General features: G+C 42.4%; 1 protein-coding gene across 6 annotated transcripts in view; it reads right to left on the bottom strand.

Moving 5' to 3' along the window:
* CCDC91 (coiled-coil domain containing 91) overlaps positions 1-26126 on the bottom strand; it is a 193662-nt gene that overhangs the window by 116977 nt on the left and 50559 nt on the right. For 4 of the 6 annotated variants that reach the window (XM_053255620.1, XM_053255617.1, XM_053255618.1 and 1 more), the window contains 3 exons: positions 23342-23511; positions 14751-14942; positions 14052-14156 (listed from right to left, as the gene is read on the bottom strand). In XM_053255620.1, the coding sequence (XP_053111595.1) occupies positions 14052-14156; positions 14751-14942; positions 23342-23511 (467 nt within the window). Of the gene's footprint in view, positions 1-14051; positions 14157-14750; positions 14943-23341; positions 23512-24862; positions 24937-26126 lie in introns of all 6 variants that reach the window. The other 2 variants (XM_053255623.1, XM_053255622.1) reach the window with 2 other exon arrangements.

Raw genomic sequence — 26126 nt, forward strand, 5'->3', positions numbered from 1 at the left:
AATCCCCATTCAGCCATGAAACTAGCTGGGTCACTCTGGGCCAGTCACTTCTCTCTCAGCCTAACCTACTTCACAGGGTTGTTGTGAAAGAGAAATACAGTATGTAGTACACCGCTCTGGGCTCCTTAGAGGAAGAGCGGGATATAAATGTAAAAATAATAATAATTTCTTTTTAGATTGTGAGCTCTATTGGGACAGGGAACTATCCTATTTATTTTTCTATTTATCTCAAAACACTTTGAGAACTTTTGTTGAAAAGCGGAATACCAATATTTGTAGTAGTAATATGCTTAATATGTTTCCGATGACTCAAAATATAATTCAAATATATAATTGATGCATATAAAATTAATTCAATCTGTATAACTTGGGTACCATGCCCCTTTACTCTACAAATTAAAATGATCTTAAAAGACATTCAAAATAAGCCAGTAGGTGTGTGGCAAGTTGGCAACACATAAGGACTGTATAACAACATCACATTTATGCCTATCCTGTACTCATAACATTTTAGAAAAACATAATCTGCAGCCATTTAATAGTCAAAGTGGTTATGGCACCACTTCTTTAAGAGAACCCAATACATACTGCAGAAAACTGATCTTATAAAATGACACTCCAGCCAATGTCCAATTGTACAAGTTAAGGAGCAAATTAATAAATGTAGATTTGTGGCTAATCTACAAGAAACAGTTCAGGTGCTAGGTCCACTGATCAGCAGTGGTAGTGGGAAAAGAAAGGCGCACTGTTGGGGGGAAAAAGGGGGGGGAAGCAAGGCTAACAGAGCTGGCAAAGGAAGAGCTAATTGTCATAAGATAGGAGCCAGTTACTCCTGGACTGAATATACTTGAGACAGAATTACCAAGCATTTCATTTGGGATCCTGCTTGTTCATCCCTATTAGATGAAATCAGAAACAAGTGGGCTCTTCCTTCCCCGACAAAATATCTACTATACCGAGGAGGAAGGCCTTGAGCATTCCTAGGAACCGGGATCCTGCTCTATAATTCTTTGGCTAAAGCTGCAAAGATGAGATGAATTACAGGAATCTACTCGTTTGCATGACTGACTTTACTGCAATGCTCTCAATTTTTGTTCCACCGCAGAGCAAGCACAGGATGCTGATCCAAAGACAGCTTCTCCAGATAATCGGTGAGTAAGCACACACAGGGTCTATTCACACATGCCGGCAAAACCAGGCTAGGAAAGTCAAGCCCAGTTTTGCCTGTGCGTGTGAACTGCTGGGAGCTGTGCAGCTTCTGGCGGCAGCATGACGGCAAACCCTGTAAGGTCCCCCAGCTGTTAGCTAGGGTTTAGGGTGCAGGCACTCTCAAAACCCGGGATAACGGACTGTGTGTCTCCATAATGCACCGTGGATGTGTGGGGTGCATTATGGAAGTTGCGGGGGCCTCCCAGCCCCAGAAACCCCCTGCTGCCAACAGGCCATCATCTGAGCGAGCGATCCACCCAGGGAGAGCGATATGCCCAGGCATCACAAAGGAGAGTGGATCGTTTGTGGGGGAGGTAAGTGTTTCAAGGCTTCCTCCCCTCACCTCTTTTGAGCCCTTTCTCCGATTATGAAAAAGGGCTCACACTCTCCTTTGGACTAGACTTTGGAGATAAGTGAGCAGTCCTGAATGTATGGGATATATATGAGTTTTGATTATGCTGTTGACTTTTATTTGGCAAATCGAATATATACAGTTTGCTCACATCTCAGGTAGGTGTGGGGGGGTGGGGGTGAGGATGTGGCACGTGACAGCTCAAGTATTGGGGGGAGGGGCTCAAGTCAAAAAAGGGCAAAAGGAGGTAATTAACCTGTAGACAACTGAACCCAGAGCTTAGTTCTGACTCAGGCATTACATAAGAAAACCAATCAAGTATTAAATCTACAAATTTCTCCTTCGTCTCAGCTAAATTTATTACCATAAATCATGTACCAAAAAGAACTCAATCAGTTTTCCTTCTAAGCTTTATATTAATGTGATTATCTTTAAGATTAGATGTATAAAGAACATTAACGGGGATTACAGGACATTAAAGCTGCAGGTGCCAATATCTTTGCCCATATTTTACATACTGCATAATTTGTACTGGTGAAAGGATGTCGGATAGTGTACAGAATTTCACTGGGTACAGAATTACCAAGACCTCATGAAAAGGCAAAGAGCCAGTTCCTGCCTCATTTCCCTCCCCAGAATGCACCCAGAATGTGGGGAATGGCATTAGGTCATCGTCGTGTCATTACCTCGTGCATTCGGGGGTAGGGTAGATGGCGGCTAGCAAAGACTGGCCACCAGGAAGATAGCAGCACTTCTAGTGCCACCAGCAGCCATCTACAGTTGCATTTTCAGTAAAAATCAGCATCACTGCTGCTGGTAAACTACTCTCGCAGAAACACCAAGGTGGGCAGGAGGCTCGTGCCATATGCATAAATATGTTTAATCGAGCAGCAAGAACCCAGGTTAATAACTAAGAAAGCACTTTTATCGTTTTCTGCCACTTTCAAAGTGTACCATAATGGCAAATTCTTCTGTGACCTGTAAAAGTTTCTGGAATCTTATCCGTAAATTTAGCAGCAGGTATAGTCATATTTGAATACCAATTTTTTATTATTAATATTCTGTCTCCTCTATGTCTGCACATAAAACCAACCTAAATATTTTGTTAGAAGATGGTATTAACAGGATGCAAGTCATATTGGTTTTAAAAGAAAACATACATTTTCTAGTCCTCTTAGCCACAAATAGCACTTACCTCCAAGATATACTTCCAACTTTCCCTTAACCATGCTGTTCATATCCATGTGTTTTATACAAAATAATATTAATGCAATGTTAGCGACCTTGGGTTTTTCCCTGCCCCTGATTAGAACAGCAAGGCCAAAATGGCCATAACGCAACGTATTTGGGATATGACAAAGCAGGAGGATGTTGCCCAAATAGGCTCTGGCCTATTCCTAGGAGATCAAATCAGTAGTCATTCCCCGCTGAATATTTACTTAGGATCTCCAACAGGGATCATCGTAGCGCTCTTTCAGCGGCTAGACTTAACGCCCTTCATACGGCGGTATTGGAAGGATGCTTCGAGAAGGTGCCCTATGAGCAAAGATTATGCCCCTGCCAGAACAGTAAAGTGGAAACTATGGAACATCTAATTAAGGGGCAAGCTTCTCTCCCCTCTATTAATTCATTACAATTCTAATTGCCCTTCTGATGGAGACAAGGTTCTTTTTCTGCTTACTGCTAAGTCAGTGTACGTTTAAAGGAGGGTAGAAAAAATTTTTTTCATAGCAAGCAAGATTCGGTTTAGAGTGATTGAGGCACGAGATGCCGGGCTGTGCATTTCAGATTAACCAGTTTCATTTGAATGAAATTAGTCATGTATACGGTATTTGAAAGTATTAATGTTTTATGTATTTTATTATTGTTGTTTCTTTTTCTTGTATTTATGCTAGCCTTGGACCGAAATAAACAAATACATACATACAAAATAACTATCCTACATTTTAAAATTTGATTTCAAACATCTGTGATTTCAACAAATATGTAGTTTTATTTAGTGTCAAATAAGATGCATGTGATAGCAATGTCACAAAATGTTTGAGAACGGACAAATGTTTAAGAGCAAACATCCCTGGGAGAGGAGAGCTGGTCTTGTGGTAGCAAGCATGACTTGTCCCCATAGCTAAGCAGGGTCTGCCCTGGTTGCATATGAATGGGAGACTTGATGTGTGAGCACTGCAAGATATTCCCCTCAGGGGATGGAACTGCTCTGGGAAGAGCAGAAGGTTTCAAGTTCCCTCCCTGGCATCTCCGAGATAGGGCTGAGAGAGATTCCTGCCTGCAACCTTGGAGAAGCCACTGCCAGTCTGTGAAGACAATACTGAGCTAGATAGACCAATGGTCTGACTCAGTATATGGCAGTTTCCTATGTTCCTATGAATGGTTATGGACAGGATCAAGGCAAGCACAGGCTTGAATGCAACCCATTTTTGCATCAGTCCTATGAATCAGAGCCACCTTCCCTGTACTCAAAGCCAAGTACTTGCCTGTAGGGCTGAAAGAGGAGAAGGCAGTGGCAATGGAAGAGGGAGCTCTCAGGGTCCAAGCAGAGCCTTTTCCAGCTGGGGACTGAGACTACCAGTTCTGGGATCTACAGTGGGAAACTGATGCTTTTCATGTCATTTCCACCAGGAAGCCAATTAGTTCTCAATATTAGTAGGGCTGCACATTTTAGTCAGTTTAAGACCAATATGTTAATCAACAAAAGCTCCAATGACTCATCACTGGGGGTTCAATATTCATTATAGGAACATAGGAAGCTGCCATATACTAAGTCAGACCCTTAGTCCAACTAGCACAGTATTGTCCACACAGACTGGCAATGACTCATCACTGGGGGTTCAATATTCATTATAGGAACATAGGAAGCTGCCATATACTAAGTCAGACCCTTAGTCCAACTAGCACAGTATTGTCCACACAGACTGGAAGTGGTTTCTCAAGGTTACAGGCAGGAGTCTATCAGCCCTATCTTCGAATTGCCAGGGAGGAAACTTGGAACCTCCTGCTCTTCCCAGAGTGGCCCCAAACCCTAAAGGGAATGTCTTACAGTGCTCACATTCAAATGCAAACCAGGGCGGAACATGCTTAGCAAAGGGGACAATTCGTGCTTGTTACCACAAGACCAGATCTCCTCCAGACACGTTTTATTTATTTATTTATTTATTTATTTTTATGTATTTGTTAAATTTGCACACCGCCCCAAACTTTAATCTCTTACCAATAATTGGTAAGTTATTCTAAATGCCATTTTGGTTCTCGTGTGTTAACGTAATAGGGAATAGGAACCAAAATAAATTTAAAGGTTAAATTTATTGTTACCTCCCTTATAACAAAGAATAGTGACTTTTGTTTATTAGATTGTTTACAATACTATATTGTACATTTTGTAATATACATATTTATTTAAATTTAAAACTATTAACTGATCAAAGTTAAACAATCAATTAATAATCCTACATTTAGAACTAAACTCTCTCAAACACGAAACAGAATAAGACACACTGTCCAACAGGGATCCTAACAGCCACTTTCAAAAAGCCAGATGTAAACATGTAAAGAGTGTGGGGAGTTCTATATAGGAGAAATGGGAAGAGAGTTGATCACTAGGTTTAAAGAACACGCAGATGTGAAATAATAGAGACAGACCGTGGGCAGTGCATATGTTAAAACAACACGATGGAATAATAATGCCCATAAAAGTAAATGTGCTGGAGGTGGAGCAGTGCTTGGTGTGAAGAAAAATTAGGAAAGCGATATACCTAGATAAATTAAAGTCCAATGTAAATGGTAAGGAAGAGCTTAAAGAGACTGTGAAATATATCTCTATCTATATTATTAATTCTCCAAGACGAACCATGCCTGGGGACGTGGTAGAAAGGAGGCAGTTGGCTGACAGAGTTTGCAAGCAGAAGCATCTGACTGGGCAGTGGGGATTCCATATGCAAATAGGGAGAAGGAGCCTGTGAGAGCAGAAGCACCATGGTAATTGGGCAGTGGGGATTCCATATGCAGATAGGGAGGAGGAGCCTGTGGCACTGTGGTGATTAATTGGAATGCAACTGTTACTGGTCGGAAGATGTTCTTGATTGTAGAGGAGAGGAATCTATCTATATAAAAGGATAGCAGGCAGGGGTCTGCAAAAAGATGGGTCCTGACGGAGCAAAGAACCCTTTCAGAAGAAGGTGGATGCAGTGGCGTGAATTAAATCAGGAAACAAGATGAACAAAATCTGTTAACTCGGGGAGGAAGGAAGAAAGAGAGAAAACATGAAGGAAGGAGGAAGAAAAGAGTGGAGAAGAGAGAAAGAGAAAAAGAAGGGAGGAGAAAGAGAGAAAGAAGAAAAGGCAAGGGACGGGCCTGAGCCTGTCAGCAGCCTGAGGGGAATGAGTGGCCATGGCAGTACTAGCACCAAGGAAGGGCCCATTCAACCACTGCTGCTGTTTGGGGCAACTGAGTTCATTGTCAGAGGGAGGCAGGCAGGCAATGGACGGGCCAGGGAGTGTCAGCCGGTGGCAGCAGCAGCGAGGAAGGGCCCAATCAACCCCTGCTGCTGCTCCGGGGGGCGGCGCGCGAGCGAAGGAGCTGCGGGGGGAGCTGCGGGAGGGGGAGCGCGGGAGCGACGGAGCCGCGGGAGGGGAGCGCGGGAGCGACGGAGCCGCGGGAGGGAGCGCGCGAGCGACGGAGCCGCGGGGGGGGAGCGCGCGAGCGACGGAGCCGCGGGGGGGGAGCGCGCGAGCGAGGGAGCCGCAGGGGGGAGCGCGCGAGCGAGGGAGCCGCGGGGGGGAGCGCGCGAGCGAGGGAGCCGCGGGGGGGGGGAGCACGCGAGCAAGGGAGCCGCAACCCAAAGGGCAAAGCCTTGAACTGATAGGTGTTCCTTCCTATCTTGAATCTGAGGAAGCGACAGTGTTGTGGGCGTATTGAGATGTGGCGATATGCATCCCGAAGGTCCAATTAGACCATCCACAATTTTCGATCTAGCAGCGCCAAGATGATTGGAACGGACAACATACGGAGCCTTTTATACACTTGATTAACTCCCTGAGATCCAATATAGGGTGTAGCCGCCCCCCCCCCCCATCCAGCTTTAGAACTGTAAAATATTGGGAATAGAACCCGGGTGTATTCACGTCTTTTAAAAGGAGGGCAGAGACTTCCTCCTCTAGCGCAAGATTGGATGGTGTGGACACTATTCCTGATGGGAAAGGTGTTTAAACAAACTCCAGAGCATAGCCTATCCGTATAATAGTCAGAACCTACTAGTCCATCATCACCTTGCCCCAAGCTGTGGAAAATGAGGCTAGGCGAGTCCGAAATCTCCATTGGTCATTGCTTCTTTTGAAACATAGATTGTCGCTGATTCTGGAAAGTGGGCTTATTGGCCTGAAACCCAGGCTTGTAGCAAGGCTGGGATTTGTTAGGGCAAAAGGAACGCTCCAAAGATAATTGTTGTTGAACCGGCTTAGCCAGAGGGTATGAAGACCACCTGGACTGCTTCTGTGACTTACTTGTAAAGGAGGAGTAGGACATAGATCTTGCAGTGCTTCTCAGCTTTTGCACCTTTTGCAATGTCTCATCCGTTTGCTCTGCAAAGAGGGCTTGACGCTCAAAGGGAAGGTCTTCAATTCTAGTTCTGGCTTCGTAAGTTAACCCTTAAAGCAGAGGTCATGTGTGCCACCTAAGCAGAGTACTGTTTTTAAATCCTCTGATGGTGAAACCGGCTTAGAATCCGAAGCATTTTCCAATGGAGAAGAACCTACAGACATGAGATCTGAATCTGGAGATCAAGGGTCTTCGCCCTCACTCCCTGTATCTTGAGGGTCCACTGGCACAGGATTTATTTCTAGGGAAATAACAGGTTCTTCTGAAGGAACATCCAATGGTGTCAGTACCGACACATCCTTTGTCAGTATGAGCACAGGCTGTTCTGTTACTGACTGAATCAGGTTCTTTAATGGAGATGAGCAGTCACGGACCCGCTCCTAACAGTCACAGAGCAGTGAACGAGATTGAGGCACACCCTGCAAGTGAGAAGAGTTCCAGCGGAAAGTGCAGTGATCTCTCCATTCTCGGTCATACGGGTCCTCTCTGAGACCAATGTTCATAGCAGTACAACCCAAGCTCGAATTTATAGTCCGAAGAGTTCTTTCCTCTCAATGGCATTCCCTGCGAAAGGGAGAACTTACTTCTGCTGTACCCTTGGGGAATTTCGGTACCAACCAGCAGATGAGCGATCATATCTGTCTCATTCTCCTCCATATCTACATCCCCAGGAGCACTCTCCAGTGTCCAAATGCTCCTCTCAATCCCTAGGGAGAGGCTGGCCAACACGTTTGAGTGGTAGAGACTAGGGAGCTAGTTTGAGTGGGCATCTCCCTTATCCAGTGTAAAAACTTCATAGTCTGAAACACAATAATTAGACTCATCCTCTTCTTCCGCTTCCCTTCCTTCTAGTCCTGGGGAATCACTCCAGGTTGGACGATACAGACAATCAGAGTCCACTGGCGAATTTTCCACAAGGTGGAGGCACCTTGTCATTCGGTACCACCTGCATGGGTACTGTCGCTGAAGTGTTACCCAATGGGGTTTTAAGTCCTTCTTTCTCCTTTTCCGATGGAGTGATTTTTGGCTTCTTTTTCTTCAGTTCCTTCGCAGAAGCCATTGGTACCAACTCCTTTTTCTTAGGGATATGTGGTAGATGCTGACCCGCCAATAGTGGAGACCCTTGGGGCGCCTTCTTTTTCTTCTTCTTCTTGAGTGCCTCAGAAGGTACTGCAGGATGCGTTGATCCTGATGGAGATGGTTCTGGCCTGGGCAAGGAACCCAACTTTGCTGCAGAAACCAATACCCCAGCCATTTCCTAAGTCGGTACTAAGGGAGGTACCGAGGCCACTTCAGCCTGAGCCTGGATTTTCAATATCCGCTTCAACGACAAAGCCTCCAACAAACTGAGTGCTAATTGCCACAGGGCGGTGCGCAAGTGAGAAGCCCTATTTTTCCGAGCCTGCTTAATAATTTTTTACAATGGGAGCAGGTCTCAACCACATGGGATTCCTCCAAACAAAGCAAACGCTCAGTGTGGGTATCGGGGGAAGGAATCTTCGATCCACATTGGGATCTTTTTAAAGTTCGTTGTACCCGGTATAGAAACGTGGGGCCTCGAGTCCTCAAAGCTCCATCCCATCCTGGTATGGAGCGTTCTACAAGTAAAAAGGGGAGAAAGGGAAGGTCAAAAAAAGAAAAGAAAAGAAAAGAAAAGAAAACACAAGAAAAATACACACACAATTAAAAGAAAAAGATAATAGGGTGTGGAAAGAATTAACAGGAGAGAAAAACAAACAGAACTAATTATTACAATACTTTTCTTTCTACTCATTGCAGAGCCAGCGATTCCACAATGTCTATTGAAGCACAGACAAAAAAGACTGAGGGGTTGAGGAGTGGCGCAGCTGCATATAATGGCTGGAGGCGAGGTTCCTGCTCAAATCAGGAGAATAGAGCTTGTTAGGTTCCGACAAGGTCTCTCTGCAGGCACAAAGCCCATCAGTGTAAAAGGCAGAGACCATGTCAAAGAAACTATATTTACTTCAAAATGTGGCAGCCAGATTGGTCTCTGGGATAACGTGGAGAGACCATATTACACCTGTTTTAGAACAGTTGCACTGGCTGCCGATATGTTTCCGGGCAAAATAGAAAGTGCTGGTTATTACCTTTAAAGCCCTGAATAGCTTGAGTATGGGTTACCTTAGAGAGCACCTTCTTCTGCATGATCCCCACCACACGTTAAGGTCGTCTGAGGAGGTCCGTCTCCAGTTACCACCGGTATGTCTGGGGGCGACTCAGAGGTGGGCCTTCTCTGTAGCTGCTCCTGGGCTGTGGAATGCACTCCTGGCAGAAATCTGTAGCTTGAATTCATTGTTGGCTTTCAGGAGAGCCCTTAAAACCTGTTTGGTCTGGCCTTCCAGGGTTTTTAAACTGTTTTAAATGTTTTAAAATTGTTCTGTAATGCTTGTTTTTAAACAGTTTTAATGCTATTTTTTAATTGTTCTGTAATGATTGTTTTTTAAAGGATTGATGATTTGTGGGTTTTATTAGTATTGTTGTGCATTGCCCAGAGTTGTTTGGCTGGGGTGGTAAATGTAATATATAAATAAAACTGTGCCTGTTTGGTTGTAGGGCACGGGGTGTGTGTCTGTGTGTCTTAAATGTATCATAAATGGGAGCTTTTAGCAGCAAGGTTTGGCACCTTACTCCCTGCACCACCATAGCAGCTCCCCGGTAGAGAGAGTTATCAGCCTGCTCTTTACTGCAGTACAATGCCACCATTCTCACTTTAGTCTCATCATCTCTGGCCATACATGCAAGAAGAAAAATGTTTAGGACAGCACTGTTCCCCTTACATGTCAATTCTATCTGTGACTTCCCTCACTGGGGACAGAATGCAGGAGTGGGCTTGTTTATTAAGGAACAAATGGGCAGAATACTGCCTGCACTCACCCCCATCTTTATTTTTTAAAATATTAAAGCTGTGAATCCATGCCAGAGTATGGACTAAATGAGCACCAGGTGACATACCCAGAACCTGGAAAGGTTCTTGTAACTAACTTCCTTAAGTGCCCCACTAAAAATACTGCCCTTTAAAAAAACTAGTGTCTTGGGCTTTTGCTACTGCAAATGATCAGGTAGTAACTTTATTCTTGAATGCGCATGATTGTTCTAAATAAGGAAAACCAGAGTCATTTTTCATCCTAAATGTCAACTGAGAGGATACTTTACTGAATCATTTTTGCCCTTGTCTTCTAACCACAATTGGGATATTGTACACTGAAACTAACAAAATTCATCCAGCTCCAAAATATGCAAGAAATGAATGGGAAGGAAAGCATAAAGAATAAGTTTTTAAGTGCTTCCAAATCAAGTCTAGGGTTTGAGTTTAATTCAAAATAATAGACAAAGGCTGCCATTTAAAAAAAATATGCAACTATGTTTGAAATCAAAGCCCAAACCACATAAATTGCATTGTTTTGTGAGAACATGATCCTATGCACATTCTAAATATGTCAATGAAGGAAGTATTTGAATATAATTATAATTAAATTATTCCAGAAGTCACTATGGGAAACTGGGTAACTCATGCAACTACACCATTAAACATCTGGAGAGCTATCGGTAAAGGTGAGTAACATTTTCTAAATGTAGGACCCACATTTGTTGGACTAATACCTACTAGGGATGTGCACAGAACCAGTTCCCAGGACGGTGGGAGGGTTACTTTAAGGCAGGGATCCTCAACGTTGGGCCCCCAGATGTTCTTGGACTTCAACTCCCATAATCCCCAGGCCCAGTGGCTGGGGATTATGGGAGTTGAAGTCCAAGAACATCTGGGGGCCCAACATTGAGGATCCCTGCTTTAAGGGACAGGGAGGATGCCTCCTACCTACCCATCCCTGCCCCGCCACTTTCCCCCTGCCGGCGCTCTCCCAAACAGCATGGGCATGGGACTGCAGCGTTCCCCCTTGCAGCCCTGTTCAGCATCACCACACAAATGGCTGGCACGCATGTGCATGCATGACATACACATGCGCCATCAGCCATTTGTGTGATGACGCTGAATGGGGCTGCAAGGAGGAACACTGCAGCCCCGCATCCATGCTTTTAGGGAGAGTGTTGGAGGGGGGAGTGGCGAGGCAGGGATGGGCAGGTAGGAGGCACCCGTCCCGTCCATTAAAGTAACCATCCCCCCAACCTCCAAACTCAAACGCCGGCATTTCGAACTGGTTCAGCACTCCAGAAAAGGAGCACCAAACCGGTTCCATGCACATCTCTAATACCTACTCTACCTCATGGGACTACATCTTAAGTGGTGCAGCAGGGAAATGCTTGACTAACAAGCAGAATGTTGCCGGATCAAATCCCCACTGGTACTGTATCAGTCAGCAGCAATAGAGGAAGATGCTGAATGGCATTATCTGATACTGTGCGGGAGGCGGCAATGGTAAACCCCTCCTGTATTCTGCCAAAGAAAACCACAGGGTTCTGTGGGCACCAGGAGTCATAATCAACTTGACAGCACACTTTACCTTACCTCAACAGAAACAGAGAAATTTCATTCAAAAGTAAATGAAAATCCCAACTTCTGATTTGATCTTTTATGCATTGCTTGCAAGCCCTATTTTCGTTTTCTTGTGCGTATGTCTCGATATATACGGAACTTACCCACTATGGACATTTCATGTATCAGGTGAATTTGTTCTCTAGCCTCCCAACAGCTTATGCCATAAGAAATGTGTTAGTCTTTAAAGGTGCTGCAAGATTCTCTTCCCCTATAAGGACAATACGTTTGTAGGTGGCCAAATCTATTTGGAAAGCTGCGAAGACTCCCAGTTTCTGGTGCATTTTGCTTCTTTCTAGTTATACAGATCAAGATCATAATGGCCAGCTGTTACTTCTGAAAGAAAACTGTTGGCAAACTGGACAGCTTTTCATTTACCAACCTTACTTGGTGTGTGGCCACAGGTGCTGGCCATAGCACAGGAGAAGGCAAACATGGAAAACAAAACCAAATTGCAATCCAAAAGCTGTGCTAACAGAAAGTATCCAACATTCTAGTTTCACAAAAGAAACTGTAGCAGCTCTTATAAGCATGACTCACTTCTTCATCTGGATTCAGGCTATATTTTGAAGACAACAAAAAGGGAACCAAGAAATAACAGCAGATGAATCAAAGTAGCTGCAGTTTTTTCAAGCTCTTATGCTCTTGAATTCTGCAAAACTGGCAGTGCAAGCACTAAGCATTCTAAAGCCACTAGTGCTAAATCTATTAATTAAATCTATTACCATTTTATGAGAAGAAGGAAAGGCAACTGTATAATAAGTTAAAGATTTTATTTATTTTTATTAACCAAATTGTTACATTTATTCAGTTTTGTAAAGAAGCCACAAAAGCTACTAGGCTGCGAAAAATTTTACTAGCCTGTTTAAGAACAGAACAGAATTGCAAAAATTCAGTAAAATTTGCTTCAGGTAAGAGATTTTTCTTCAGTCCAATACTGGAGTGCATGGAGGGAGGTTTGAATAAAAGGAATAAACCGCTCAAAACTTCCAGAGAGTTTCAGGGGTGGGGCTTACCAAAGTCAGTGGCAGGGCTTTCTTCTTCTTTTCTTTAACGTGTTTGTGTGGCATCTCTGTGGGCAGTGGATTTCAGCAGTGCATGAAGTGATGATTGCAGCTGCCTGCTCCTACTAGATTGCTTTAAAAAAAACAAAACAGAATGCACTGGAAAGGATCCCACTTCACAGTATCATTTCCTGGTGCAGTCTAGGGGAAAAAATGACAACCGAAACATTATGAGGGTTTCAAGCACTGCTGAAGGTATCACTGCCCACAGAGGGGTGGTATCAAAATATTAAAGAAAAGAAGAAAGAAATCCTGTCACTGGTCCACATACCAGTTCTCATCTGGACATAACTCATCTAGTTACCTAGGGCAACCATGTAAGTTCTTAGGTATAAGGCTGCATTTTTGTACACAAATATCTAACCTTTATGGCCAGCTAGTAGAAACAAATGGATCACAGAACAAATCAAACCAGAATTTTCACTCGAGGCACAAATGACCATGTTCAAACTATCATACTTTGGACACATTATGCAAACACCCAGCTCCCTTAAGAAGTCCATAATGCTAGGAAAAGTTGAAAGAAAGAGAAGAAGAGGACGACCAGCAGCAAGGTGGATGAACTCAATTACAACAGCAATGAATGAACCACTGCGAGTCCTTAAAGGCCAAGTTGAAGACAGATCATCCTGGAGAGAATCTATCTATATGGTTGCTAAGATTCGACACTGACTTGACAGCACTTAATCAATCAGTACCAAATATACTGTAAATGTCAAAACAGGAGTTTGAATCCAGTCTAAAGTCCTTAATAAACTTCTTACATTAAAAAGCATGAAAGATTCATCCTTACGTGGCTATCACCATATGGCTTAGAGACTCCAAAACTTCATACACTAAACCTATTCTGAATTTATTACAATCAAACAGAGAATAGCCCTATGGCAAAATCATTCTACTTTCATTCAAGTCAAGAATATAGTATCAAATTATACTGTAAAAGTAACAGAAAAAATTTATTTTACTGGACCAACTAGGTTTGTCGTTTTGCAGAGCATTGAAAACCCACAGGAAAAGGAGTTTACTGTGTTCTAAAGACTGTGAAACTTGATTATTTGCTCTGAAACTCCCTGAAATGTAGGCAATTACAAAAGAAAATGTGAAACTTTGTACATAAAGAGTATACCATGCTTGCTGATTGTAACTTACAGCGACAGGCATTCTCCTGCCAATGGTTTAAAAAAGGAGGGAAGAGCAAAAAGTTTTTTTAATTCTTTTTAGATTTTGATTTTCAGCCCTGAAAAATCACTTTTTAAAAAGAAGGGTGGAAAGGACCACACATCAAGCCTCAGCAAAAAGATAAACATGTTACCTGGAGTTTGTTGTACCTATCCTGGTGAGAAATTAATTCTTCCTCCTTATCTTTCAGGAAATCCGTTTCCAGCATTCTATATTTGTTCAATAAATCTTCTAATTCCTACAAAAAATTAAGAATAAAAAATAAACAGGTATTATATCTTCTAACATCTATTCTTAAATTCTTCGCTAAGCTCAGCACAAAATATCTTACGATTGGTAATGTACTAGCCAGTTCTGCGTCAGAAGGATCAACAAGGAGTTGTTTTTAACTTCAGCAGCATGAACAGTATTAAAAAGGCTCTCTCTCAAAATATTTATTCAGTCCACATTACACACTTACATACAGACACTTAGACACACACACTCAAACACACATGTATGTATGTATGTATGTATGTATGTATGTATGTATGTATGTACGAGTTATATGGAGTCCCTAGAAGATTAGCAAAACAACATTTTTCCACCTTGTTCCCCGAAAGTGCTCAACCTATTTTCCTGAAACTTTCCAAATAATTCAAACTGAGTCAGACACCCAGCATGGAAACTAAACCAGAATGGTTAGAATTTGGCAAAGTTAATTGCAACTGAAGACAGGATCTTGGACCGGAAAGTGTTAGACAACCCTAACTATAGGTGATGTTGCCAATTATGACCATAACGAAACTGCCCATGCATTTCAAAGGAGGTTTCTATGGAGTTGTAGTGATACCTTTTTTATTCTACATTTTTCTTCATCAGCTGCTTTTAGTTTAACTTCTAGACTTGTAAGTGTTTGTTCAAGATGTCTCTTTGGTTCATTTAACCCCACTTTCTCATCATCATTGGTTGCTGTTTCCAAATCTTCAGATAGACTCAAAGAGGAAAGTGGTACTTCCAAAGGAGGACTGATCGACAATGGATTCTATTTTATGGGAGACACAACATGTACAGTAGTTTTAAGCTACAGTGCTTCACTGCTTTCAAAGCAATACCTTCCCAAGTCTTAGATTCCAGGTGGACAGTCTAAAAATAAATACAGGCTTGTCTGAAGATAAGCCTATTTACCTTCACCCACAGAAACAACAGGTTGCTTACCTGTAACTTGAGTTCATCTAGTGGTCAACTGTGTCTTCAGACTCCTGGGCTGTGTGCCTGCAGAGGCCACACTAGGATCCTTCCAAAGCTTCCTTCAATCCATTTTGGCAGGCACCCCTCCCGCTTCAATACGATAGCAACGCACCTTACGCTTCTCCCTCAGTCTCAGAGTCCAACATGATAGAGTTTCTTAGCGGGGAGGACAGGAGGGCGTGTGAAGGCACAGATGACCACTAGAAGAACTCCGGTTACAGGTAAGCAACTTGTTGTTCTTCGACATGGTTTCTGTGCTTCACACTCCTGGGCGCATCCCAAGCTTTCTTACCTGGTGGCGGGTGAAGTCAGGAAAACAGCGACTGGAGAACAGCTTTGTTGAAAGCTGCATCTGGAGAGGCCATTATGTTCATAGCATAGTGTCTTATGAAACACAACCAAGCTGCCGCCTTGCAAATGACTTCTATCAAAAGCCACTGATGTAGCCATCGCCCTGGTAGAGTGGGCAGTAATGTTTCTAAGGCAGTGGACATTTGGCTACAGCGTAGCACATCGAAATAGCCTCCAGAATCCATCAAGAGAGTCTGTTCACTGAAATCTGTGAACCCTTATTAGGCTGCCCATAGACCACAAAAAGAGATTGTGTCTTTTGAAGGCAAGCTGTCCTGTCTATATAGTAAGCCAGGGCTCTTCTAATGTTTAGGGAATGCAGGAGTCTTTCGGTGTCTGGGTTAAAGGGGGGGGCGGACCGGAAGAGTAATGGACTGAGTATGGAGGAATGTGGAGACCACCTTAGCAAGGAACTGAATGTCTGGGTACAAAACCACTTTGTCCCTGTGAAAGACCAGATAAGATGAGTTGATCCTGAGGGCTCGGAGTTCACTAACCCATTATGTTGATGTGACAGCTAAAAGAAGAGCAGTCTTTAAAATAAATAGGTGCAAATCTACTGTAGCCAAAGGTTCAAAGGGGCTCTTCATTAATTGGGTGAGGACCAGTGGGAGATCCCAAGGGGGTGCTGTAATAGGAACATCTGGGTAAGTGTGTGACAACTCCTTCAAAGATCTCTTAACTAGCGAATCAGCAAAACATGAAGGTCTAGACACTGCACCCAATTCCTGGGTTATCATCTGGATAATGAAGAAGACAACAGAAGTTATTCTGGGCTAGTCTGTGGAGCTGTGGAAATCATGGTATTCAGGGACACCATGTGGACACTTAAGGAGGTAAGTTCCAGGCCAGATTCTTTCAAATGTAATAAACAGGAGCAAATATCCTTTGTGGATAATGCCAAAATGTCAATAACCTGGGCAGCTGCAAATGTGCAGAACTGCTTCCATTTACAGGAAGGGGGAGATAAGTTTATTTGGTCATTGACCAGCAAATTTACAGGAATAAGATGCCTTAGTGGCTGGTTTAGTAGCTGCTGAAAGAACTCTCAGTAAGTCTGCATTCCAACTGGAAGAATCCTCCAGGCTGTTAGGTGGAGGGTTGCTGGGTCTGGATGAAGCACCACACCCGATTCCTGGGTTATCATCTGGATGATGAGAAAGACAATAGAAGTCATTCTTAGCTAGTCTGCATAGCTATGGAAACCATGGTCTTCATGGCCACCAAGGGGCTATAAGATTGCAGTCTGCGTTATCGGTCCAGAGCTTGTATAAAACTCTTAGTATTAGGGGAATTGGTGGGAACGCATAAAGAAACTGCTTTCCCCAAAGGGTAGTGAAGGTATTGCCCATTGAGCTGGTACCAATTCTAGCTATGGAACAATATGTCTTGCACTGGATATTCTCTACAGCTGAAAATAGATCCAGATGGGGTGCTCCTCACTGAGCAAAAAATGTGTTGAACTGTTCCTTGTCATAACTGCCAATCGTGGGAAACTGAGTATAGCCTGCTTAGGGCATCGGCCCAAGTATTCAGTTTGCCTTGAATATGGATAGCCGAAGATGTGATCTACCAGACTTGGCACCAGTGACCGGTGAGGTCTGTTGGCCCATAGATTGCATCAGTACTTTGGGGCAGCCTTTGGATGTTTTTTGTTGGCTACGATGGTTTTGCTGGTTGGGGTGTGGTCGAGGGGGCCTGCTCCTTCACAACTGGAGTTTCAGGTTGCTCCATAGGAGTTTGTGTGCCCAGTATAGATGATGTACTCAGAGCACTTTGCAACTGAGAAGGACCCACCCCTAGGGGAATCAGGTTTGAAGTGGTAGAGACCTCCAAAGCAGGTCCTATTTGGGAGTTCATGTTAGCAGCCTCCCAAGAGGAGTGAAGGGCTTGGTCCCAAAGTACTGAGAGGAGCCTCAAAGCCCTGTTCTTTTGAGCTTACTTTGTGAACCTTTTACAGTGGAGACAGGAATCAACTATATGTCCTTCCCTCAAACAAAAGACACAACAGCTGCGTTTTGTCTGTCGTCAGCAGTTTAGCCCCACAGCGTATACAATACAGCTCTTGAAAGAAGGTCTGTTTGCCATACACCAGAGACCAATGCCCACAGGGTTGATAAAACTGCAGGGAGCATGGTGAAGGTGGGGGGAGAATTAACCAAAACAAAAATGCTAACAGAAAGAAATACTTACAAACCAAGGAACAGTAAGGAGGAAATACTGATTAACTAGGGAATAAAGGTGATTTCTTTATCTGCAGCGAAGAAAGCCAATCAAAAAAATCCTGACTGACTCTCACAGTGGATGAAAAAAGACTGAAGGAGAGGCACGAGGTGCATCACTATCTCACTGAAGAGTTTGGGGTGCCTGCCAAAATGCAGTGAAGGAAGTTTTAGAAGGTTCCTGACATGGGTTCAGTGCAGATATACAGCCCAGGAGTGCGATGTACAGAGACCACGTCAAAGAACGTACAAGTAGTTCCATGCCTCAAGAAATAGTTGGTTAGCAAGACATCTTTTGAAACTGCGAAAACTGAGAAATCTCAAAAGCAGCTTGTGACATGGCATAAGTAGTCCAAAGGGAAGGGGGAAAGCCAGAAGTCCCAAAGAGTAAGCAGACAGTCTGCTTCCCATGCGCCACTCCTCTATGTTTTTCTGTGTTAGAAACTCTGACTTGTCAGCAGAGATACTTCAGCATCAGTTTGAAATCCCTACCTTAAACCCCCTTTGTTTCTAATCTTAGAAAAATTTCTATATTATTATTCTTATTATTTATTTACACAGTCAGACAGGTGCTACTGAATGGTTTGTTTTATCCAGACATCGAGTCCTTCCCAAAGACCTGGGATGGTTGAATTTTATTATCAATGTTGTTGCTGTTATTATAGATATCGTCGCAGAATATAGGCTGTTCCCAGTAAAGTTGATTTTTGTAATTGGCTGATGGTGATTTCTGTGGCCCCTATGGTGTTGAGCTGCTCTTCAAGTTGTTTTGGAATTGCACCTAGGGCACCAATTACCACTGGGATTATTTTGGTCCTTTTCTGCCACAGCCTTTCAATTTCAATTTGTAGATCTTTGTATTTGGTGATTTTTTTCTATTTCTTTTTCTTCTATTCTGCTATCCCCTGGTATTGCTATGTCGATTATTTTCACTTGTTTTTCTTTCTTCTCGACTACAGTTATATCTGGTGTATTGTGTGGCAGATGTTTGTCTGTTTGTAGTCGTAAGTCCCATAATATTTTTGCATCTTCATTTTCTACCACTTTTTCAATTTTATGGTCCCACCAATGTTTGGCTAAAGGTAGCTTGTATTTTTTGCAGATGTTCCTGTGTACCATCCCTGCTACCTCGTCATGCCTTTGTATGTAGTCAGTCTGTGCAATCTTTTTACAACAGCTGATTAGGTGGTCCACGGTTTCATCTGCTTCTTTACAAAGGCGGCACTTGCTGTTTGTGGTGGATTTTTCGACTTTTGCTCTTATTGCATTTGTTCTTAGTGCCTGTTCTTGTGCAGCCAGTATTAAACCCTCTGTTTCTTTCTTCAAGTTGCCATTCTTAAGACATTGCCAGGTCTTGGTGATGTCTGATTTTCCACTTATATTGTGCAAATATTGACCATGCAGTGGCTTATTTCTCCATTTTTTAGCTCGGTTCTTGACTTGTTCTTTCTTGTAGGCCTGCTTTCTTTCATTGGTGTTGAATAGTTTCGCGTTATTGACCATTTGAAGTGCATCTTCTTCACTGTCCTTGATATATTCTTCAAGGCCTTTTTCTCCTCCTCTACTGTTTGATGGACTTGCAGCATTCCTCTTCCACCTGAGCTGCGAGGGAGGTATAGCCTATCGACATCACTGCCGGGGTGCAGAGCATGATTGATGGTCATGATTTTCCTGGTCTTACGATCCAGCATCTCTAGCTCTGCCTGGGTCGTCTATTATTCCTGCAGTGTATCTAATAACAGGTATAGCCCAGGTGTTTATGGCTTGTATGGTGTTCCTGCCATTGAGTTTGGACTTGAGGATTTTTCTAACTCTCCTGATGTATTCACTTCCTTTTCTTTTTTTTAACTTCAGTGTGTGCAATGTTATCAGCCTGGAGAATGTCCAAGTATTTGTAATGTTCTTTCTCTTCCAGGTTCTTGATCTTGCTTCCATTGGGCAGTTCTATTCCTTCTGTTTTTCTTATTTTTCCTCTGTTCATTATTAATGCAGCACACTTGTCTAGTCCAAACTCCATTGCTATATCGCTACTGAATATACGGACAGTGTTTAGCAGTGATTCGATTTCTGACTGGGACTTTCCATACAACTTCAGATCGTCCATGTACAGCAGATGGTTGATTTGACTTGATGTTTTAGATGTTTGGTATCCAAGGCTTGTTCTGTTTAGTATTTGTGAAAGTGGAGTCATGGAGATTACAAACAACAGAGGGAATAGTGACTCCCCTTGGAAAATACCTCTTCTAATGCTAACCTGTCCAAGTGTCTTGCCATTGATTGTTAACTGTGTACTCCACATGCTCATTGCTTTTTTAATAAATATCTGAATGTTTTTGCTGACACCAGTTGTTTCTAAACATTTTAGTATCCATGTGTGAGGCAATGAGTCAAAAGCCTTCTTGTAGTCAATTCATGCAACACTTAGGTTTGTTTTTCTTCTCTTACAATTTTCTAAAATCATTTTGTCAATCAGTAGCTGGTCTTTTGTGCCTCTGGTGTTTGGGCAATTTCCTTTCTGTTCAACTGGAAGCTGCTTATTAGTTAATAAGTGTTGCATTACTTCATCTGCTATTATTCCAGTTAATAATTTGAACATGGTTGGCAGGCAGGTTATCGGTCTATAATTATTTGGAACTGCACCTTTTGCTGGGTCTTTCATGATGAGATGAGTTTTCCCAGTTGTTAGCCATTATTCAACTTCACCTCCTTGCAAAATGTGATTGAACTGTTTTGATAGTTGTTTATGGAGGCTTGTTAGGTGTTTAAGCCAAAAGCCATGCAGTTCATCGTCGCCTGGTGCAGTCCAATTTTTAATTTTATTTGCTTTTTCACTTATTAATTCTGGTGTTATTATTAGATCTTGCATTTGTTGGTTACATTTTTTGACCTCTTTCACCCAGCCTGCGTTTTTTTTAAATTATAATATATTGGATTGTCCCATAGTTTCCCCCAGAATTGCACTGTTTCTTCTTTATTTGGTTTTTCAATGTTTCTTGCAGCTTCTCCTTCTATGCTTTGGTAGAAATGTCCCTGATTCGACTGGAATTGGAGATTCTGCCTCTGTTGTGTAATTCTGGCTTCATATCTGCTAATCTTCTTTGACACTGCTGTTATTTCTGCTTTATTATTTCCAGGACTTCTCTAATTTTCCTTGAATCTAGGTGGTATTTTTGGATCAGATACTGTTTGGTGTTTTCATTCTTCAGCTTCTTGTCTTTCATATCTTTCCATTTACTAGCAGCCAATCTAAGCTTGGCGATTTTATTTTCTAATCTAATCTTCCATTTAGGTGATGTAGTACTTTCTTTTTTGACAGGTCCACTGATCTTATATCCGAGCTCTTGTGTTGTTATTGTTGCTGCACTGTACATTAGTTGGTTTGTTTCTTGAAAATTATTGGTTGTTATTTCTGCAAGTGCAGCATTGATATCTTTTAATGCCTGAGCAAGTTCTTTTTTGGCAACTGTTTTTAGAGCTGGAAGTCGAACCCTGGTGGTTCTTTGGTTCATGTGCTCAGTTATTTTTTGCTTTAGTTCTTGTTGCTTTTCTGTTAAATGGCATTCAGGTTTTTGAGGTGAAGGCAAAGGGGAGGTTGCCTGGTTTTGATTTTGAAACAGTTCAGCAACAGTGGCATCCTCTATTTCCAACACCAACTCCTCCACCTGCGCCTGAGCAACTTCTTCAGTTGGTGGTAATTCTTCTTCTATTTCTTGATCCTGTGTTGTTGTTGTTGTTGTTAAATTACATTTAATATCCCGCTCTTCCTCCAAGGAGCACAGAGCGGTGTACTACATACTTAAGTTTCTCCTCACAACAACCCTTTGAAGTAGGTTAGGCTGAGAGTGAAGTGACTGGCCCAGAGTCACCCAGCAAGTATCATGGTTGAATGGGGATTCGAACTCAGGTCTCCCCAGTCCTAGTCCAGCTAGTTTCCCACTTCAATGGGAGCACTCTGCTGTCAAGAGATGGTTCATGTTAAGCTACGTCTGTAATACGATTCTCTGAGCATGCTGCCAATGGCAAGTGGCATTCTAGTGGCAAGAGCTGCTTGCTATTGCCCGAGAGCTTTTCCTCCAACCAAGGGCCTTTTTCTGCTCTCAGTCCCCTTCTCACACTGCTGAGCTTGAATTTGGAACACTGCATCGTGGAATCCAGAATCACTGACTGAATCTGACTCATTATCTGAGTCAGATTATCTAAGCACTCCTTTAACAGGACCATTTAGCTCTGTTGTGTCCTGGATGCTTTTACCAACCTGAGTATTTGGACCTCTCTTTGTGTTGGGCTTTCACAAGATCTCCCTTGAGTCTGACTGCCTGAGAGATACAAGACTTTCTGGGCAGAAAAATGTAGAGAGATTCCTGAACAGAACCCCAAAGGACTCCAGTTTCTCCCTTTGCCCTCCGCCATGGGTGAAGAATAATCCCATGTCTTCGCACACCAGCAGGCTAAGGAAAGGTAATTGTGCTTTCTCTCCTCTTTCATTTTGTGCTTTTTACTCCCCCCGCCACACACGACACACACACACATCCCACAGCACAAGCTACCAGCCTCTTACAGCCTTCATTTCCCCCACTTCCCCCTCCCTCCTTGTTTAATCTCAGGGAACAGTCTGTATTCTTGGACTACCAAGTTTCTTAAATACTTCCTGTACCTGTGCTTCTTCTGAATAACTTAACTTTACTTCTTTGTTTCATAAAGCCTCGTCTCAGAGTCTGTTGCTCCTCTGGGGTAGCCTAACACTGGCACTTGCCTATGTCCAAACTGCAATTCTCTTGCAAAATTGGTTTTTAGAGCTAATTTCCCCAGCTCTAATGATCACTGCAGTCGTGCTAGGTGACACATGTCTGAGCAAGTGTGGTTACAGGTATGTACATGCCTTTGTATTTCCCTAAAGGAGTGATAATGATTAAGCACATAACATGACACATTAAAGTTACTCTAACAGCTTCCAGAGCTGATTCTACCACCCTCACCCCCACCCAGTTTTCTTTTCAGGCTGAAAAGCCATAGTTTTCTTTTCAAAATATACAAGACAGCTGTAGATTAAAAAAGAGAGAAATATTGGCTCCAATCCACTTAACTTTAGTTGTGTACATATTAGAGAAAGCAACAGGACTTAAGTTAGTCATGACTTAGTTGTTCAATGGGGCTCAGTCACTTCTATATGGGACGGGTTAACTCAAGTGCCAAAAAGTAGACAAGCAGTGAGCACGGGCATGTTGTCGGAACCAGCCAAAGTCCAATTCCCATGCTGCATCACCAAGTTTCTTCCAACTTCTTCTGCTCAACTTTAAATTTTGGTTACAGAAGTCAGTGGAAGTCAGGAGAATCTTGGTACTGTGGCATGTGGAATGGACTAGGGCGAGAGTTTGTCATGCACACTCTCCAGGAACTCCTGGTACCCGGCTTACCAACTTTCAAGCAGTTTTGCAAACCCACCCATAGATTTGATTTTTTTTTTTTTAAGAGAAGATTTTAACTGGATTAAGATGGAGATTTTAGCTCCAAAAACTTCTTTTGTCTAAAAAAAAAATTTAGTTCTCCATGCCCAAAATAATATGGCAAAGACATTCAGTATCAATTCTATATACTAAAGATAAATAGATGGTAATTTTACCTGCTCTTTATGATCAGTTAAATGTAAAGTGCTGGATGATGGTTGACCATCTGTCAGAATATCATCCCCGGATGAATTGGATGGGTCAGAGGAGACAAAGCAGACAGAAGTGGAAGGCTGCTCCTGGAAAACGTCCGTAGAAACTGCTTGATGAATGTGGACTTCAGAAACTAATGCAAGCAATAGGAAACAATGGAGGGAAAGAGTTCAACATCACTTCAACAAATATTTTCTGAATGTCAATGATATACATTTAAAGTAATATTTGTCCAAGACACATGACAATGTTTTTACAAATTACAAATTAAGAGAAGTAGAGTCATAAGAACATAAGAACAGCCCTGCTGGATCAGGCCCAAGGCCCATCTAGTCCAGCATCCTGTTTCGCACAGTGGCCCACCAGTTGCCTCTGGAAGCCACAGACAGGAGTTGAGGGCGTGCCCTCTCTCCTGCCATTACTCCCCTGCAACTGGTACTCAGAGGCACTCTGCCCTTGAGGCTGGAGGTGGCCCACAGCCCTCCGACTAGTAGCCATTGATAGACCTCTCCTCCATGAACTCATCCAAACCCCTCTTAAAGCCATCCAGGTTGTTGGCCGTCACCACATCCTGTGGCAGAGAGTTCCACAAGTGGATCACGCGTTGTGTGAAAAAGTACTTCCGTTTGTTGGTCCTAGACCTCCTGGCAATCAATATCATAGAGTGACCCCTGGTTCTAGTGTTGTGTGAGAGGGAAAAGAATTTCTCTCTCTCCACTTTCTCCACACCATGCATGACCTTATAGACCTCTATCATGTCTCCCTGCAGTCGTCTTTTTTCTAAACTAAAAAGCCCCAGGAGTTGTAGTCTTGCCTCATAAGAAAGGTGCTCTAGGCCCCTGATCATCTTGGTTGCCCTCTTCTGTACCTTCTCCAGTTCAACAACGTCCTTTTTAAGATGTGGTAACCAGAATTGTATGCAGTACTCCAAGTGTGGTCGCACCATAGTTTTGTATAAGGGCATTATAATGTTAGCCGTTTTATTTTCAATCCCCTAATGATCCCTAGCATGGAATTTGCCTTTTTCACAGCTACCGCACATTGAGTCGACACTTTCAACGAGCTGTCCACAACCGCAAGATCCCTCTCCTGGTCCGTCGCCGACAGCTCGGATCCCATCAGCATATACTTGAAGTTAGGGTTTTTCGTCCCAATGTGCATCACTTTACACTTATTTATTTATTTATTTGATTTATATACCGCCCTTCCAAAATGGCTCAAAACTTGCTAACATTGAACCGCATTTGCCATTTTGTCGCCCACTCCCCCAGTTTGGAGAGATCCTTTTGGAGCTCCTTACAATTCGTTTTGGATTTCACTACCCGGAAGAGTTTGGTATCATCTGCAAATTTGGCCACATCGCTGCTTACCCCTGCTTCTAGATCATTTATGAATAAATTAAAAAGCACCGGTCCCAGTACAGATCCCTGGGGGACCCCACTTCTTACTTCCCTCCATTGTGAAAACTCTCCATTTATACCTACCCTCTGTTTCCTGTCTTTCAACCAGTTAGCAATCCACACATGTACTTGTCCCCATCAGGAAGTTACAGGAGGAGCTCATGGGGCAAATTAAGGTTGATAAATCAGAACAGAGATAAACAGAGATGACAAACAATTACTTGGTTTATTAGAGAAAGAAATTTGACAAAATTACCAGCACAAAACAAATGTAAACAATGACCCAATGTTACATAACTGTTACAGAGATAATTTAAGAGGAGACCAATTGATACAGCATGTCTTTATTAGAAATAGTAAATCTTCATATTAAACTATCATCTTCTGTTCATGGAGGTGTGGCTCAAATGAAGAGCATGTACTTTGCATGCAGCAGGTCCCAATTAGCAACCCCTGCTAATTGAGCAAAGAGCACCACTTTTAAAGTGGTGCCTCTATAAGATTTAGCCAGGGGAAAGCAACTGGCCCTATCCATTCCCAGGAGAGCATCCCTCCCGTGGCTGTTGCTGGTGTCTGCCTTATGGTTTTTTTTAAGATTGTGAGCCCTTTAGAGCCCTTCCCCCCCCCCCGTCCCTTTAGGGACAGGGAACCGTCTCATTTATGTATTTTTTATGTTTCTATGTAAATTGCTTTTAGAATTTTGTTGAAGAGCGGTATATAAATATCAGTAGTAGTAGTAGTAGTCGCCGTCGTCGTCCCAAGTTCAAACCCTGGCTTCTCCAGACAGGACTGACAAAGACCCCTGTCTGAAGTCCTGGAGAGTTGTTGCCAATCTATCATGTTGAGTTTTGTTTGAAGGCTTGCAAGTTGCTGCCTCTTGTGGCAACTGACTGCATTGCAACACGTTTCTAAGCCTTTAAGTGTGGACAAGTTTCACTGGTTCCCTCTGTAGAAAGTGGTTGCTGTCTGAGGCAAGAGGTTTCGCGTGCTCTTGGCATGTTGCTCTTATTTATTTTATTTTATTTTATTTTATTTTATTTTATTTTATTTTATTTTATTTTATTTTATTTTATTTTATTTTATTTTATTTTATTTTATTTTATTTTATTTTATTTTATTTTATTTTATTTTATTTTATTTTATTTTATTTTATTTTATTTTATTTTATTTTATTTTATTTTATTTTATTTTATTTTATTTTATTTTATTTTATTTTATTTTATTTTATTTTATTTTATTTTATTTTATTTTATTTGCATACCGCCCTTCCAAAATGGCTCAGGGTGGTTTACACTTAAAACAAACCATTAAAACAGTAAAGAGCTAAAACAAAATTTAAAAACAATAT

This window comes from Hemicordylus capensis, chromosome 5 (assembly GCF_027244095.1).
Source record: "Hemicordylus capensis ecotype Gifberg chromosome 5, rHemCap1.1.pri, whole genome shotgun sequence".
Lineage (NCBI taxonomy): Eukaryota > Metazoa > Chordata > Lepidosauria > Squamata > Cordylidae > Hemicordylus > Hemicordylus capensis.